The 15,672-nt window shown below is 32.7% G+C and overlaps 2 protein-coding genes across 2 annotated transcripts; both read right to left on the bottom strand.

The window, feature by feature from the left end:
• Window positions 1-429: 429 nt before the first annotated feature.
• Window positions 430-3,157, bottom strand: LOC143581093 (uncharacterized). The gene is made up of 5 exons (XM_077063956.1): window positions 3,079-3,157; window positions 2,464-2,986; window positions 1,166-1,253; window positions 935-1,014; window positions 430-853 (listed from the first exon to the last, which is right to left on the bottom strand). The coding sequence occupies exons 2-5, from the start codon at window positions 2,557-2,559 to the stop codon at window positions 752-754; spliced, it is 366 nt and encodes a 121-aa protein (XP_076920071.1). The 5' UTR covers window positions 2,560-2,986; window positions 3,079-3,157; the 3' UTR covers window positions 430-751.
• Window positions 2,658-4,336, bottom strand: LOC143581091 (uncharacterized). Its single transcript, XM_077063955.1, has 4 exons — window positions 4,154-4,336; window positions 3,295-3,666; window positions 3,137-3,188; window positions 2,658-2,986 (listed from the first exon to the last, which is right to left on the bottom strand). The coding sequence occupies exons 1-4, from the start codon at window positions 4,223-4,225 to the stop codon at window positions 2,658-2,660; spliced, it is 825 nt and encodes a 274-aa protein (XP_076920070.1). The 5' UTR covers window positions 4,226-4,336.
• Between the last annotated feature and the right edge of the window lie 11,336 nt (window positions 4,337-15,672).

The raw sequence follows: 15,672 nt of genomic DNA, 5'->3' as shown, positions 1-15,672 counted from the left end.
TTTAGTTATACATCGCTTTACTCCATAAACACATACGTGTGTGTGTGTATATATATATGTATGTATATATAGATATATCATGTGTTATATAGATATATCACGGGTGTATATATGTGTAATTATTTTTAACCACTATCTTGATGACTTTATCTATTTATCTAGTGACAAAGACAAAGGTGTATACCTTTCGATCAAAAGATTGTTGTACTAGTCTCACTTGAGACATAAAGTAAAGTATGAGTTAAAAAAAAGATACTAGCCGTTCAAAAAGAAAAAAAAAACTTTTAAAAATATATATATTACAGTCGTTCAGTAAATAACCAATTTTAAGTAGATAACTACTATAACCGAAGCACATAATACACATATGGCATATATAATTTATTTTTAGCATTAGTAACCTTTTATCATTATTTAAACTAATTTAGAAGTCATTAAATCATGTTACTAACTTCAGACTCAGTCTGTCATTTTACCAGAATTGGAAGCCATCTGATTCCCTTGAGGATCACATTTGAACAATTACCACAATCCAATCCAATCCAACCCAACACACAAAGCAACATACAAGTGTATCTTTTTTTAAAATATAATTCATGTATTTCAATCATGCAGGCAATCTTTTCATAAAATACAAAGAAATTGATCAAAACTTACAAACTCATTAACCATTCAATAATCTCAGCCGACACGTAATTATAATATTTATATAAATCAATTGAGGATGTTGTAATCTTGAAGGCGTTGGAAGTCACCAAACAGTGTAACGAATATACAATGCATTTAGAGCCATAGCCAATCCGAACCCTATAACCGAAGACACCATCACTGGATATGTTGCCTTCAACTGAAGCTGCAACATACAAAGTCAAAACTGTTAATGGTTTTATTAAGCACATGTCTAGATTACGTTTAAATCGTGTAATTAACGTACCCACGAATAGAATACTTGCAGAAGCATAGCAACAAGTGCAAATTCAAGAACTGCGTATCTCCAAATATACTCTCTAATTGCTGTAAATGAAACAATGTTGTAATAAGCATTTGTATATACGCAAGTGTTTATGTAGTTTTTGTAGTTCTCTACTTAAAATTGCCACTATATATACGTGTGCGTGTGCGTGTGTGTGTGTGATATAACACGAAAATTTTTATCGCAATATACCTAGCACAGCCGCAAAAGTAGATAAAATACCAAATGTAAAAGCGAAAGGTGCAGCAATCACAACTGCTCGAGTTTTCAGCTCATCAATCTGCAAATTTGAATACAAAAAATAAAGGCTATTGCATATACAAGATTCGAAAGATCTTAATTACTGCACCACCGTACTTCTAGTTTATTAGCCTCAAATCATTCTTAAAAATATACAAAACACCTATTTTGTTTTTGGAAAAATTATCTAAATAGACATATTTTTAACTAAAAACTCTCCCAAATAAGCAAAGGAAAAAAAAGGCAAAATAAGCATAGCCAATAGAATACCAACACATTGTCCACAATGCACCAAGGTAGCACGGATGGAATCCCATCCAAAAGTGAGTTGACACATTACTTGTATTGACAAGCGTCTCAACTGGACTATTCAGTTGCCTAACGTAATAAAGAGGCTTACCTCCTTCCCGAGGCAAGGAACATAAAAAGACGTGTCGGCACCGACTTGCCCAGCCTTAGCCTTACCATCATTGCAAAGTTCCTTCTTCCCAAGAAACATAAAAAAGTTATGTTGGTACCGAACTTGCTCAAGTGCCAAAGGTGAGGCACCACCTTAGCCTTACCCTCTAGCAGACAAGGCGTCTTTGTAGCCCGTTTATTCTTGTTGAGGCACATGTGTAACCCCAGTTAAAACACTTGTCCTTATAAGAGAGATGTCAACTCACTTTTTCATAAGATTAAGTCTAGGCTACTTTGGTGAATAGAGGTGCACAAGTGTTAGGTAGTAAATAGTAGAGGCACTAAAGTGTAAATGCCTAATAGTGTAGGGTTATATCTGTAATATGTTCATATACATATACTAGAGTCGTGAATGAGAAGGGTATCGATGATTTGAGAGTATCGATACCCTTCTCATTCACGACTCTAGTATATGTATATGAACATATTACAGATATAACCCGACACCAATAGACATTTACACTTTAGTCCCTCTACTGTTTACTACCTAACAACAAGTGGATTGAAATTCTATTGGCATGTCTATTTTGGTTGGGCTTTTACTCTTTCTCTATTGTGAGAATTTTTGGTCAAAGTTTCATAATTTGGTAATTTTCCCTCTCTTTTCTGAACAACCAGCATATATAAAGAAATATATGTACTTATGCCAATATCCCATAATTCAGAAAACATTCACCAACTTTAAATGAAGATCATGCAGAATAAAACTATTTTATGCATTCCTAAATTTTAAAGCTGAACACAAACAGAAGAAATATTTAGATCAAGTTTGCCAAGATGAAAATGCTCACCAGAAGCTGCTCGATTAGAAAGAAGTAGCAAATTGTACTTATCAAAATTAGCCGAACAATATCCTGCCCGGCACTGCATAAACATATAAGAATCATCCATTTAAACTAAAGAGAAAACAGCGAGATAGTTGCTATTCCTGGCCATTTATATCTATCGCCTAATTGACAAGTATGATTAATTAAATACATAAAAGTCAAGAAAGTATGCATCTTATGGTTCTTGGATCCAAACCTTGTTGATTTGGTGCAGCAGCTATGGCTGGTAGTTGAGCATAACTACGCTTACGAAACAACATAACAGGTAAGTTTGTGACTTCTCTACCACAAACATCACACATTTTGCCCCCTTTGATACTAAACCATTTAACTACACATTTTTCATGCATAAGTTCAAGTGCACCTTTGCAGCAGCATGCTAACTTTAATTGATTTCCTTCATCACATGTATCCATACATACCCTGCAAATTGCTTCTTCCACATCAATCTCCTCCTCGTTTTCCACTTCAACCGGCCTGATTTGATCTATAAACACAAATATATTATATCTGAATTATGCTAAATTTAAGTAACACACAACAAATAATTGTAGTCACAACATGAAAGTCTATATGTACCATCATCACTATGAATTTGATCATTATCTTTACGCGCTGCAAATGAGATTGATCTTACAATAACAATGTTCCGTGAGGGACCTTGAAACAGGAGGTTTCGCTGCCTTTATCTGCATGAGAGACAATAAAGAATCATTTTTAAATGACAATAAAGTCTTAATACCCCTGAGTTATTACGTACATGACAATAAATCACATTTGGTAGGAATAAGATACCTGAGATTTTTGTTGCTCACTATATGTCCTAGCTGAAACAGGTGTAGTGCTCGAAGGGGACCAGTTTGACCCGTGTTTGACCGGAAGAGATGCAGAATGATTCCCATAAAATATGGACTTAATCTTGGTAACGATCGGGCTTTCGGGCTGTACTGCATGATCCAGAAGACGACTTTTTTCACCATCACCGGGAGTTTTCTTCTTAAAGCTTGAACCTTTGAAAAAGCCCCGTGATGAGGTCCCACCATCGGATGAAATAACAGGACCGAAATGTGCATGTTTTTTAGGTATATCGAGGGATAAATCCGCACGATGTGTGTTTATTTGAGAACTTTTCATCGCATTTCTAGGTTCCTTCACAATTTTATCAACCTGCAAACCAATCAAATCATGAAAAGATCTACCAAATTATGAAGTTTTATCACTTTTTGTGAGTTTATAACTAACTATATATAGTAGAAACGGGCTAATATTGGTACACCACCACCAATCTTAATACGGGTCGACACAAAAAATGGTCATATCACTAGTTTCTGTTATTCGGCCTGTATGATTTGGAAGAACACTAACTCATACAGCTCGTATAAACATTCATATGGCCCTGTATGACCCTTTATAGATATATGTATACGGCTTTTATGATGTGTCCATGGTGTGTGGTTAACATGTCAGTGTTATAGCAAGATCCAGTTATGATAATATTTATGTGGTGTCGCATCACGAACAACAAACTTAACCTACATCAACAATTGGGTACACGACTAAACCGCAAGAATAACCCAAAATCACAAATTTCACAAGCAAAAGTTACAATTTGAGCATCATCATCAGATAAAATGAAGACAGATGAAGAACTAACCTGTGAAGCATTCGTGGTATCATCATCAGCAGCAGCAGCAACCGCGCAGGTAATTTCGTGGGATGTTAGCATCGTCAATAAGCGAAGAAGGAAATGGAGTATTGATAACAATCTCTAGGTTTCACTCACGAGTGTACAATTATTAAATGAGAGAACACATTTCGAATTTGTGTACTAGGATCATGATGAACATGTCAAAAATATATTGTTGATGACAAATGGTATTGGATTCATGTATGAATTATCTGTCTGTTTTTTTTGTACTTTTTCAGACATGATAACATGTGCATTTGTGGAGTCACCATCCCTCCAATTTTCAAATCATTTTCGTTTTGTATTTATCAGGCATATTAAACTTTGGGCAGCCTTTGTTTACTAATCAATTCCATAATTTTTAATGTTTGACCATTTATAGTTTATTTTTTTTTTATTTTAATGCAGGGTTGGTCATCAAAAGTTAATTTTCGAGTTATTTGAATCAGGATTTGGATTTGAAGTTTTGAAACTAAATTCGAACTGATATACACTATAATTCGACAATTCAAATTCAGCTCTAATACTTGTTGATTCCAACAAAACCAAGTTATTAGAAAAACAAAATATAAATAAATAATTATCTAATACCGGGTCAAAATATTCGAAATCACAAGTTCAAATTTCCGAATTCATTTAGGCTTAAGTTTCAGTTGCAGATCATGGGTAGGGTTAACCAGAACACGTTATTTAGTTGCAGATTGGACCAGTGTGGCCTATGATGCTTACTTTTCAAATAGTTTACAAAATCCGTTACAATAACATTTTAATTTGTTTTTGTTTAAATAAAGTGCCTTTATATGCGTAACACTTACACATCAGGAATTCGACTCATTTTACTGATTCTATCCATTTGACCTGTTACGAATAAACAATTAGTCATCACTTTTACCAAAAGTAGTTGCCTCTAATGTGAATCAATAAAAAAATGTTTTCTTGGACAGTTTCTATACCTAAATCTTTATAAATTTAATGTTTTTGTATTAGAATGTATGTTTTCCTAATTGGATTTCTTAGTTTAAGTTATATGTTTGCTAAGTTACTATTACTTCTTAGTCTGTAATCTGTATTACATTACATGTATTACATTACAGAACTGATGCTTTTGGTTCAAGTTGCAATTTTTTATCCAAAGAGGCATCACTGCATTTGTCTTTATACTTTTGTTGTTTTAGTGCTTATGTTATGTTTAGCTAAAAGATTCCATGTAGATTAAAACCCATATACATATTTTGTAAAATCAAACGATACCCGCCACAAAGTACGGGGGAGCATTCCCGGTTATTTTGTAAACGATGGATGTACTAGACCTTCTAACTAAATAAACTTCTGTAAACAGAAGCCAAACACAACCGCTTATACCTTAAGCTACCAACCATGTAAACACGCAAATCAAAACACATAACATCATATTTAACTAGCGCCAAGATCAAGAAAGAAACCAAACAGTAAACGTATGATAGTCTCATCAAAACAAAAGTAACAACTTGTTATGATCATATTAAAGTACCATCATATTTATCACATGATATCTTTAAACCGTTGAAACAATGAGAAAATGAGCACGGCGCAGTCAGTTACTTTGGCCTACCAGTTACAAAACATGAAAAAATCAGTACTGTGAAAAAAAAACATTCTATTAAAAGGTAATACCTCGGTAGTGTCGAAAAACAGATCGTCACCGACATCAGTCGAGAAATACAGCACTATTGCTGCAGCTATCTCACTCGGGAGATATTGAAGGAACCTAGTATCTGCAGTAAATAAAATAATTAATTAAATAAATAATTAAATAAATATAAGTGTATTTAAATATTAAAAATACCTTGGCAGATTTGGATGACAAGCACTGGGATTTTTGGATACTTGAAAAATACCGGCTTCAATGCATTTTCGTAGTACCCAAAAAATGTGAAGACGGTTGGGATATGAACATTTTCAATCGGGCCGAGAACAAGATGAAACTGAGCATCACATTTAACAAAAGTTGGTTGGTGAATTTTAAACCTCAAACACCAGTCTTTTTTGGACAAAGGGACTGGCTCATGTACATGGCTCGCGAACCAAAGGCAAACCAGAGCAAACACCCGAATCCAATTCTCCTCAAAGTCATTCTTTTCCTCTGTTCTTGACAAATACAGGTCAACGTAGTTAACTGCAGTGACAAGTGTCTGGTGTTTGATGTTATGCTGTGTATAGGCCTGTTGATCAGAGTCAAAACAGTTTAAAATCAACGTTCAATTAATTGAAATTCATTAAAAAAAAAACAAACAAAATAAAACTAAGACCTGAGTCAGCGTGTCAAGAGAGAGTGTTCTTGCCCGTGCAAGGTAAGATTTTTCGGTTAAACAGTCAAGGTATCCCACTAAGGGGAAGATATCTCAGTAAAGGGTCTGCCGGAAATAAACCGGTCAGTTCATCATCAGGCGGATTATCATTTGATTTCCTGCACAATAATTTGCAGTTGCATAAAACAAAGTGAAAGTGAAAGAGCAAAGATCAAGAAACTTTCATTGTGCGCGGCTGTGTGTGTCTGAATATGAAAGAGATGATAAAGGGTAGCGTTTACTGGTATAGGTTATACTTTTTGGGCTTTTGGGTTTAGATTATTTTTTTGGGCTTTTTAAGTAAGAAAAGTAAAATAATATAGAATGTATTAAATGTTGTATATTTAATATTATATATATTATTTGTGGGTCAAGAATAGGTCGGGTGGGCATGCTTTGTCGTGGGAAGATTGGTGTAGGTTTAACGTATAGATTAGGGGTGTGCATGGTGCGGTTTTAAGCTAAAACCGAACCGAAAACCAAACTTTCGGTTTTTTGGTATTTCAAAACTGTTCGGTTTCGGTTTTTTTGGTTTTCGGTTTTCGGGTTCAATTTGGTTTTGAATTCGGTTTTTTTACTCGTATTTTGGGCCAAAAAAGTTTGACCCAAGGTACTTAATTGGGCTTAATGTTTTTTTTAAATAATGATTAACAAAATATTGTTTATTTGTGCATAAAATATTAAGAGTTAAAAAAGATGCTTACAATCAAAATTATAAATAAAATGTCATAAATTCAATAGCAAACGTTAAATATAAAAAAAAATATTCAAGTGAAGAATTAAACAAAAAGTTCAAAACATAAACTATTCAACCAAAAAATAATTCAACATAAACGATGCACATTTAATAGAGTAATATTATTTGTTATTATTATTATTCACATGAAGAATTAAACAAATAGTTATAGGTCGGTTCGGTTTTAATGAATACGGTTTGGTTCGTTTATTACGGTTTTTTCAATTTTTTGGTTATTTCGGTTCGGTTCGTTTTTTCGGTTATTCACAAAACACAAAACCGCACCAAAACCAATATTGCGGTTTTTAATAAAACTCAAAACTGAACATATTAACAGATTCGTATTTACGGTTTCCATTCAATGTTAAACTATTTACCTATTAAGCTATGACAGTTAACAAATTAACACACTTATATTAAACATTAACATATTAACAACCCATAACAATTAAAGTAATTAACATAAAATATTACCTCTGAGCAATAAAGACAAAAGATAACAACGAGCGCAAGACAGCAGTAATGTATCTGAACGGTGGACCAGCAATGAATCTGTTAACAAATTAAACCCATAACATTAAAAAAAAGACCAAGTGAACAATTGGTAAATCATGAATACATGAATAAACACTTAATAAACAAGTATGCCATGATGCAATAATCAATATAGTATATAAAATTATTACCTCAACATCTCTAATGCTAGTGCTGCAATGACACTGTGAACAAATCAAACCCATAACATTAAAACAATTGGTAAATCATGAATACGTGAATAACACTCAATCAACAAGTATGCCAGGATGCAATAATCAATATAGTATATAAAATTATTATTACCTTAGGAAAGTGAAGACAAAAGATAACATCAACATCTTGAATGCTAGTGCTGCAATGAATCTATTAAAACAAAAAAGATTAATTAAGAAGTGAACACTAGAAATATGTGAATAAACACTTTAACTACTATAAAGATGATTGTACATACTGCCAGGATGCAATAACACAAAGAATTTATCCACAGTATAGTTAATCCTTGAACTAGCTTGTTAATAATCACAGCATTATAATATAAACAACTTAATTAATGGCCGAATGTGTAATTTTACATCCTCAGAATATTACAAGCATATAGTTTCAAACAGAATATCACAAGGCAATCAAGATGAAAAGTTAATCTTGGAAACTAAATTCTAGATCTTACTAATGCTTTTATAATAGATACAAAATCAGTAGCTAATAAATACTATTCTATTATCTTATTGTTTTTTCAATGATGGATGATTAAACAAAAAGAGATATGATCATTAAACTATGATTTTCACTATTCTGACATCAGGGATAATAATCCAGCAATTAAAAGCTATTACCATAGATCGCTAGTCGGTAAGTACGTCTATCATTAACCACTAAAGCTATTACCATAGATCACCAGTTCGTACTTACGCCTTACTGCTACCATAAGTCCCTCATCATTATTTTACATTGAAAAATTAATAAATTAAACTACTTAATGTATATATATAATAAGAGGGTTACTATAGAACACAAAGTTATGGTGAGAACAAAAAGAAAATCTTAATTGTTTGATTTTTCATTAATAATTCATATTTTTCATCTGAATTTATACATCTTAGATGCAAACACAAATGATATACATAAAAAATATAATTAAACCAACTTGCAAAAAATTGTGAAATGAAACAAATCAGTTTAATGATTACAAATATATATAACATAAACGTTTTGCATGTAAGAGGTAAAAAAAACTTTGAAAAAATATAAATCAGTAATTAAAAAATTAAACGATCTCGTTTGCTCGTTTGTTCTTGCATAAATTCAGTGTTCTATAAGAACATCACCATATATATATACAGTATTAAAGTAGTTTATAATATTCAATTTTCATCAGGCAAAACACAAGGAAGTATGATCATTAACCTATAGTTTGCCTATTCTGATGTCAAAAACAAGAATCCAAAAACTAAAAGTTGTTACCTACCAGATCGCTAGCTAGTCGTTAATTACGTCTATCATTAATAATTTAAAAGCTTCTACCATAAGTCCCCTACCATTATATACATGAGTTTTTATCAGCATAGCATCAAGTTATTACCGAATCTTATTTATTCTTATTGTATCGTATATCATTAACCACTTAAAAGCTATTACCATAGATCACCAGTTCGTACTTACGTCTAACTGCCACCATAAGTCCCTCGTCATTACTTTACATTGAAAAATGAATAATTTAAACTACTTAATGTACATATATAATAAGCGGTTACTATAGAACACCAAGTAATTGCGAGAACAAAAAGAGAATCTTAATTGTTTAATTTTTCATTAATATTTCATATTTTTCATCTGAATTTATACATCATACATACAAAAACATACATTATATACATAAAAAAATCACTAAACCAACTTGCAAAAAATTGTTAAATGAAACAAATCAGTTTAATGATTACAAATATATATAACATACACGTCTGCATGTATGAGGTAAAAAAACTTTGAAAAAATATAAATCAATAATTAAAAAATTTAACGATTTAGTTTGCTTTTTCGTTCTTGCATATATTCAGTGTTCTATAAGAACATCACCATATATATATACAGTATTTAAGTAGTTTATAATATTCAATTTTCAGGCAAAACACAAGGAGGCATGATCATTAACCTATAGTTTTCACTATTCTGATGTCACGAGCAAGGATCCAAAAGTAAAAAGTTGTTTGTTACCATAGATCACTAGTCGGTAATTACGTCTATCATTAGCCTATTAAAGTTATTACCATTTAAAATCTGCTACCAACCATAATAAGTCCATGTTATTGCCAAATCATATTTACTCACTCCGATTGTATCGTCTATCATTAACCTCCAGTTCGTAGTTACGCCTAACCGCTACCATAAGTCCCTCATTATTATTATAATGAATAGTTTAAACTACTTAACATACATATATATAAGAGGTTTACTATAAAACGCTAAGTTATTGCGAGAACAAAAAGAAAATCTTAATTCTTTAATTTTTCATTAATATTTCATATTTTCCATCTGAATTTATACATCATACATACAAACACATACGTTATATACATAAAAAAATCACTAAACCAACTTGCAAAAAATTGTTAAATGAAACAAGCCAGTTTCATGATTACAAATATATATAACATACATGTTTGCATGTATGAGGTAAAAAAAACTTTGAAAAAATATAAATCACTAATTTAAAAATTAAAAGATTTAGTTTGCTTTTTCGTTCTCGCATAAACTCGTTGTTCTATAATGAACATCACCATATATATATACAACATTTAAGTAGTTTATAACATTCATTTTTCATCAGGCTAAACACAAGGAGGTATGATCATTAACCTATAGTTTTCACTATTCCGATGTCACGAACAAGAATCCAACAATGAAAAGCTATTACCATGGATCGCTAGTCAGTAATTACGTCTGTCATTATCCTATTAAAAGGTATTACCAGTTATAAGCTGCTACCATAATAAGTACATGTTATTATCAAATCGTATTTACTCTGATTGTATCGGCTATCACTAACCACTTAAAAGCTTCATGCTACCATAATTAGTCACCTATTATTATTTTACAGAATGTATGATTACAACTCCAACTGTTGAAACCTAATCGTTAACAGCTGCAACCCTAGAAACTAGTTTTCAGTGATGATTAATAAGTAATAACCGAAGGAATCGTTGTTAAATGAATTAATAATTTAAATTAATAAGTCCATGTTATTACCAAATCATATTTACTCACTCTGATTGTATCGTATCGTCTATCATTAACCACCGGTCCGTAATTACACCAAACTGCTACCTATCAGTAGTCAAATCTCCTCCAATCATATTATTTAACATTGAAAACAACTCCAACTGTTAAAACCGTTAACTGTAACCCTAGATAGAAACTACTTTTCAATGATGATTAACCGAACAAATCGCTCTTAAAGTAACCTCGATCAACTAAGTTAAAACAGTAAATACAATTGTTATAACCCTAGAAAGTAATAGTAATAGTAATAGCAATAACAGATGAGTGTATATTTGAGTTTGAAAGATCAGAGATTCGATTTTCTTACCGAATCGAAGCGGCTGAGAACCGACGAATGAAAAGCCTAAGGAAGTAATAGCAATAACAGAGTTTACAGAAGCGTTGAATCGCTGAGTAATCGATGTTTTGTAACACGAAGATTAGAATAGAATAGAATGGATTTGATCGGAGGCTTAATTTGTTAAATGCGTAGTTCGAAAGCGAGGTTTGATGACCGTAGGGGTTTAGGCTTTAATTAGCGGGAGCCGTTAGTTATATTATATTATTATTATTATTATTATTATTATTATTATTATTACTAGACGGGTGCTCGCGATAGAGGTGCACAAACCGGTTTATAATTTGAAATCGGTTCAGGTTGAAACCGGTTTGGGTTGGTCAATAAAAGTCGAAACCGGTTTGGGTTGGTCAATAAAAGTCGAAACCGGTTCGGGTTGGCGGTTTATGATCGATTTCGGTTCGGGTTAAAACTGGTTTCATGAACAGTGATGATCGGTTTCGGTTAGGGTTTTGACCGATTTTTGCTCGGTTTTGGTTCGATTAACCGGTTTTGGTGGAGAAAATTACAAACAGGTTCCAAACCTACGGTTTCAATCGGTTCCAACCCGGTTTCTACATAATCGATTTCTATGGATTAAAAATAGATCTTCGTTCCTTAGCTTAAATTGGAGAGAATGGTGTAATTTTTCTTTTTAATTTTGGTGTTGTTCTTTGGCTCTAGCTTCTTGCTTGGGTTCTTTTAATGAAAGTTGCCGTTCGAAAAAAAAAAAACATTATCGGTTTCTAACCGGTTCGGTTTGGTTAACCGGTTTATTTGCCCACCTCTAGCGCGTGATGCGGCGGGGAACAAAAATTATAGTAATCATGTAACAATTGTGGATGTTCAATGTTCGTTTGAAACATTGAAAACGTTTGTTCAAACCATAGTAAAGGGTTTGGTTTATAGTTTATACAGAACATTTGGTCATATAAAACCGGATCAGACGGTAAATTTATTATTGAAGTTCAATAAGTGAAACCAAACCATTAGTAATGATTCATTTTAAAGTTTCAACGGTTCAGTTTCGGTTTTCAATAACAAAAAATCGAACCAACGGTTTGGCTCACGCTATAACTTAAGAACTGTTAAAACCAAATTGTGAATACTCATACGTAATATGTTAATTTTTTTCATTTGAAAAAATGTAGCAAAACCATACCCAAATTAAAGACAATAAAATGCTCATTTTACAGTACAATTTGTTTATAAAAAGTATTAACGTATGAAAAAGTTATGGCCGTTGGGAAATCGTTGGTTAGAAGTTATTTACAATTAAAATTAAAAGAAATATATGGATAAAAATAAAGATCCAAAGCAGTAACTATTTCTTAAATTTACAAAAGTTGAGTAAAGTTGAAGGGGCTATGTTATAACTATTTCAAGACATATTTTTTAACGGACAAGTTTGTTCATATCTTGCATGTTATATAAGATATACATTGGCCATTAAAAATTGTAAATTACCTAAAAATGGGATGTCTTAAATTGCCTATGTTTCAGGTATTATATATAGTATAGATATATATAACACGTTTTCTACTTCTTCTAACGGGCCTTTTTATTTTTATCCAGGGCGGACAATTTAGACACGATACACGAATACATAATACGAACCTATACGATTTTATCAGGTATTAGGATTGGCCTTAACAGGCTCTGTGTACTAAACAGGTAGACATGAATCGACCTATTAATTTTCGTAAGGGTGCGCAAGAAATCGAAAAACTAAAAAATTCAAATCGAAAAACCGAACCAAAACAAAAACCGACGGTTTGATTTTATATTTTTTTTAAAACCGCAATAACGGTTCGGCTTTGGTTTTGCATGTTAAACATACCATAAAAACCGAACCGAATTCCTAAATTTTTACTTTTTTATATTTTATATTAAGTAATTTATATGAATTTAATAAATATGTAACTCAGATATTTTTTGATCAGTTGTATAATAGTCTATTATCTTACAATTAACAAAATTATTTATATCTAAATTCATTATTTTTTGCCAACTTTTTTCGGCCTAAAATTTTTAAGCTCAAATGGCAAAAAACCGTAAAACCGAAATATTAATCTAGTTATGTGATTGCGTTGTTTGATTATTTGATTAGTAATGAGTTTTTAAAATTATGGTTCGGCCAAGTTCGGTTAATTGTTGTATTTATTTTATTTGTTTCGGTTGAAATTAGTCCGGCTAGTGTTTAAAGCTCAATCATGAAGTTTTGAAACTGAAATATGCTAGTTCCAAGCTTGGTTATAGATAGGGGTGTAAACGAGCTGAGAGCTTGACTAGGCTCGAGCTCGGCTTGTTTTGGTTTACAATAGCCAGAGGCGAGGCACAATAAGGTGACAGGGGTAGCCCGACCCCCCTCGTTTTTCGTGCAGTGGTAGTGTAATATTAGGTGTTTTTCCGCCCGAAAATTTTTAAACGTGGTGTAAATTTGCCCGTTTTCGGTCAAAAATTTTTAAGAGCTATATGGGTTTAGGGAAATCTAAACCCGTAAATTCGAGTCAAATCTTTAGTTTGAAAGGTTTCTCTTATGTATTATTAGTATTAGTCAGATGCTCGCACGATGTATCGGGAAACAACACTTAAAAGGTTGTTAGCGAGCCAAGCCTAGCTCGAGTCGAACATCATACCGAGCCTACTCAGCTCAACTCGAAATTAAAGATAAAATTTTAAACACAAGTTCGCCTTGATTATTTTAATATTTATTTATATGATTTGATTACCATTTCAAATGCGTACCCGCATCATTTGGAATAAGAGATCTTGGTTTGACAAATGGTTGTGCATGAAGAGATATGCTTGCACGATCGTAGAATCGTCAACGAAGGCAATCACAAAAGTATCTTCAACTCACAAGCCCACATTATAGATATGTATTCTACTAGTAGAGTCGCAAACAGAGGCATCTAATGACCCACAGGATCTTAAAATCAAACGACTCCATAAGCAAGTTTGGATATGTAAAATACGGCAAGAGATTACACGGCTCTAACAGAGGATCCAAAATATTGAGTTACAAAGGGAGACGCGTATGACAAAAACCGCGTCAAGCACCATTGTACGGGTTCATAATTTCCTATACATATGGGTCAACTGAAATGGTGGAATTGAATGAAAAGTATGGTGATGAATTGATTTCCAAGATCTGTAATGTTTAAGATAGTCGACCTACGGTGGTGATAGGTGTTTATGTGGCTTCCACGGTAACCTCATCTTACATGCTAGGATTACCGTTGGGATTAGATGCATGCATTAGGGTGTGTGTGGTTCAATTCAGTACGGTTTTAGGCTAAAACCAAAACTTCGTTTTTGAAATTTTTGAAATCGTTCGTTTTGGTTTTTCGGTTTCCATTTTTGTTCCGGTTCATTTTTTTTGCCATTTAAGCTTGAAAAGTTTAGGCCGATAAAAAAGTTGGCAAAAAATAATGTCTTTAAGTATAAATAATTTTGTTAACTAATAGATTGTTATACATTTAACCAAAAATATTTAGTTACATATTTATTAAATTCTTATAAATTACTTAAAATAAACATAAAAGAAATAAAAATTTAGGAATTCGGTTCGGTTTTTATTACATGGAAAACTAAAACCGAATCGTTAGTTCGTTTTTATGAAAGCATAAAACCAACCGTCGATTTTTTTTTTGGTTCGATTTTTTTGATTTGGATTTTTCAGATCTTAGAGTGTCTAGGGTTGGGCCAGGAGGGTCTCTTAACGCCTTCTTTTTTCTTCTCATCGGAGTTCTTTCACAAAGACTTGCCATAAGGAAGAAGGGGGTACAGGCACATTTGGAGAGCGTAGTACAACGGAGAGTTGTATGCTGCGTTCGGGAAGGATGAATCGCTCCCGAAAAGGAATCTATTGATTCTCTCCCAATTGGTTGGACCATAGGTGCAATGATTTACTTCACGGGCGAGGTCTCTGGTTCAAGTCCAGGATGGCCCAGTTGCGCAGGTGTTGAAACGGTTTTCTCGGTTTCTTGCACACGCTATTATGCATGGCTTCCATGCATGAAAGTTTTACACGTGAGCTATTTAATTCTAGTGGATTGACTAGTGATCTCCATGATAGATAAGTGGATCAACGTTCCCATGCAAAATTAATACATTGTTGGTGGTAAAGGTTAATAATCTATAACCTAGGCATGTGGATAAATTGACTTCTCACATTAGACCGTAGAACAAGTATTCAGGTAATTGTTACCTTCTAAACTATGACGTGAAACGAAAATAACTTGTGGTGAAGGGTGTTTTAGTGGTTATGGTGTCGGTCGTTTTAGGGGTT

This window comes from Bidens hawaiensis, unplaced genomic scaffold (genome assembly GCF_021521415.1).
Source record: "Bidens hawaiensis isolate Kalapana, Puna unplaced genomic scaffold, B.hawaiensis_p1.1 tig00030804_1, whole genome shotgun sequence".
Lineage (NCBI taxonomy): Eukaryota > Viridiplantae > Streptophyta > Magnoliopsida > Asterales > Asteraceae > Bidens > Bidens hawaiensis.
This window is presented reverse-complemented; position numbering and strand designations above follow the sequence as displayed.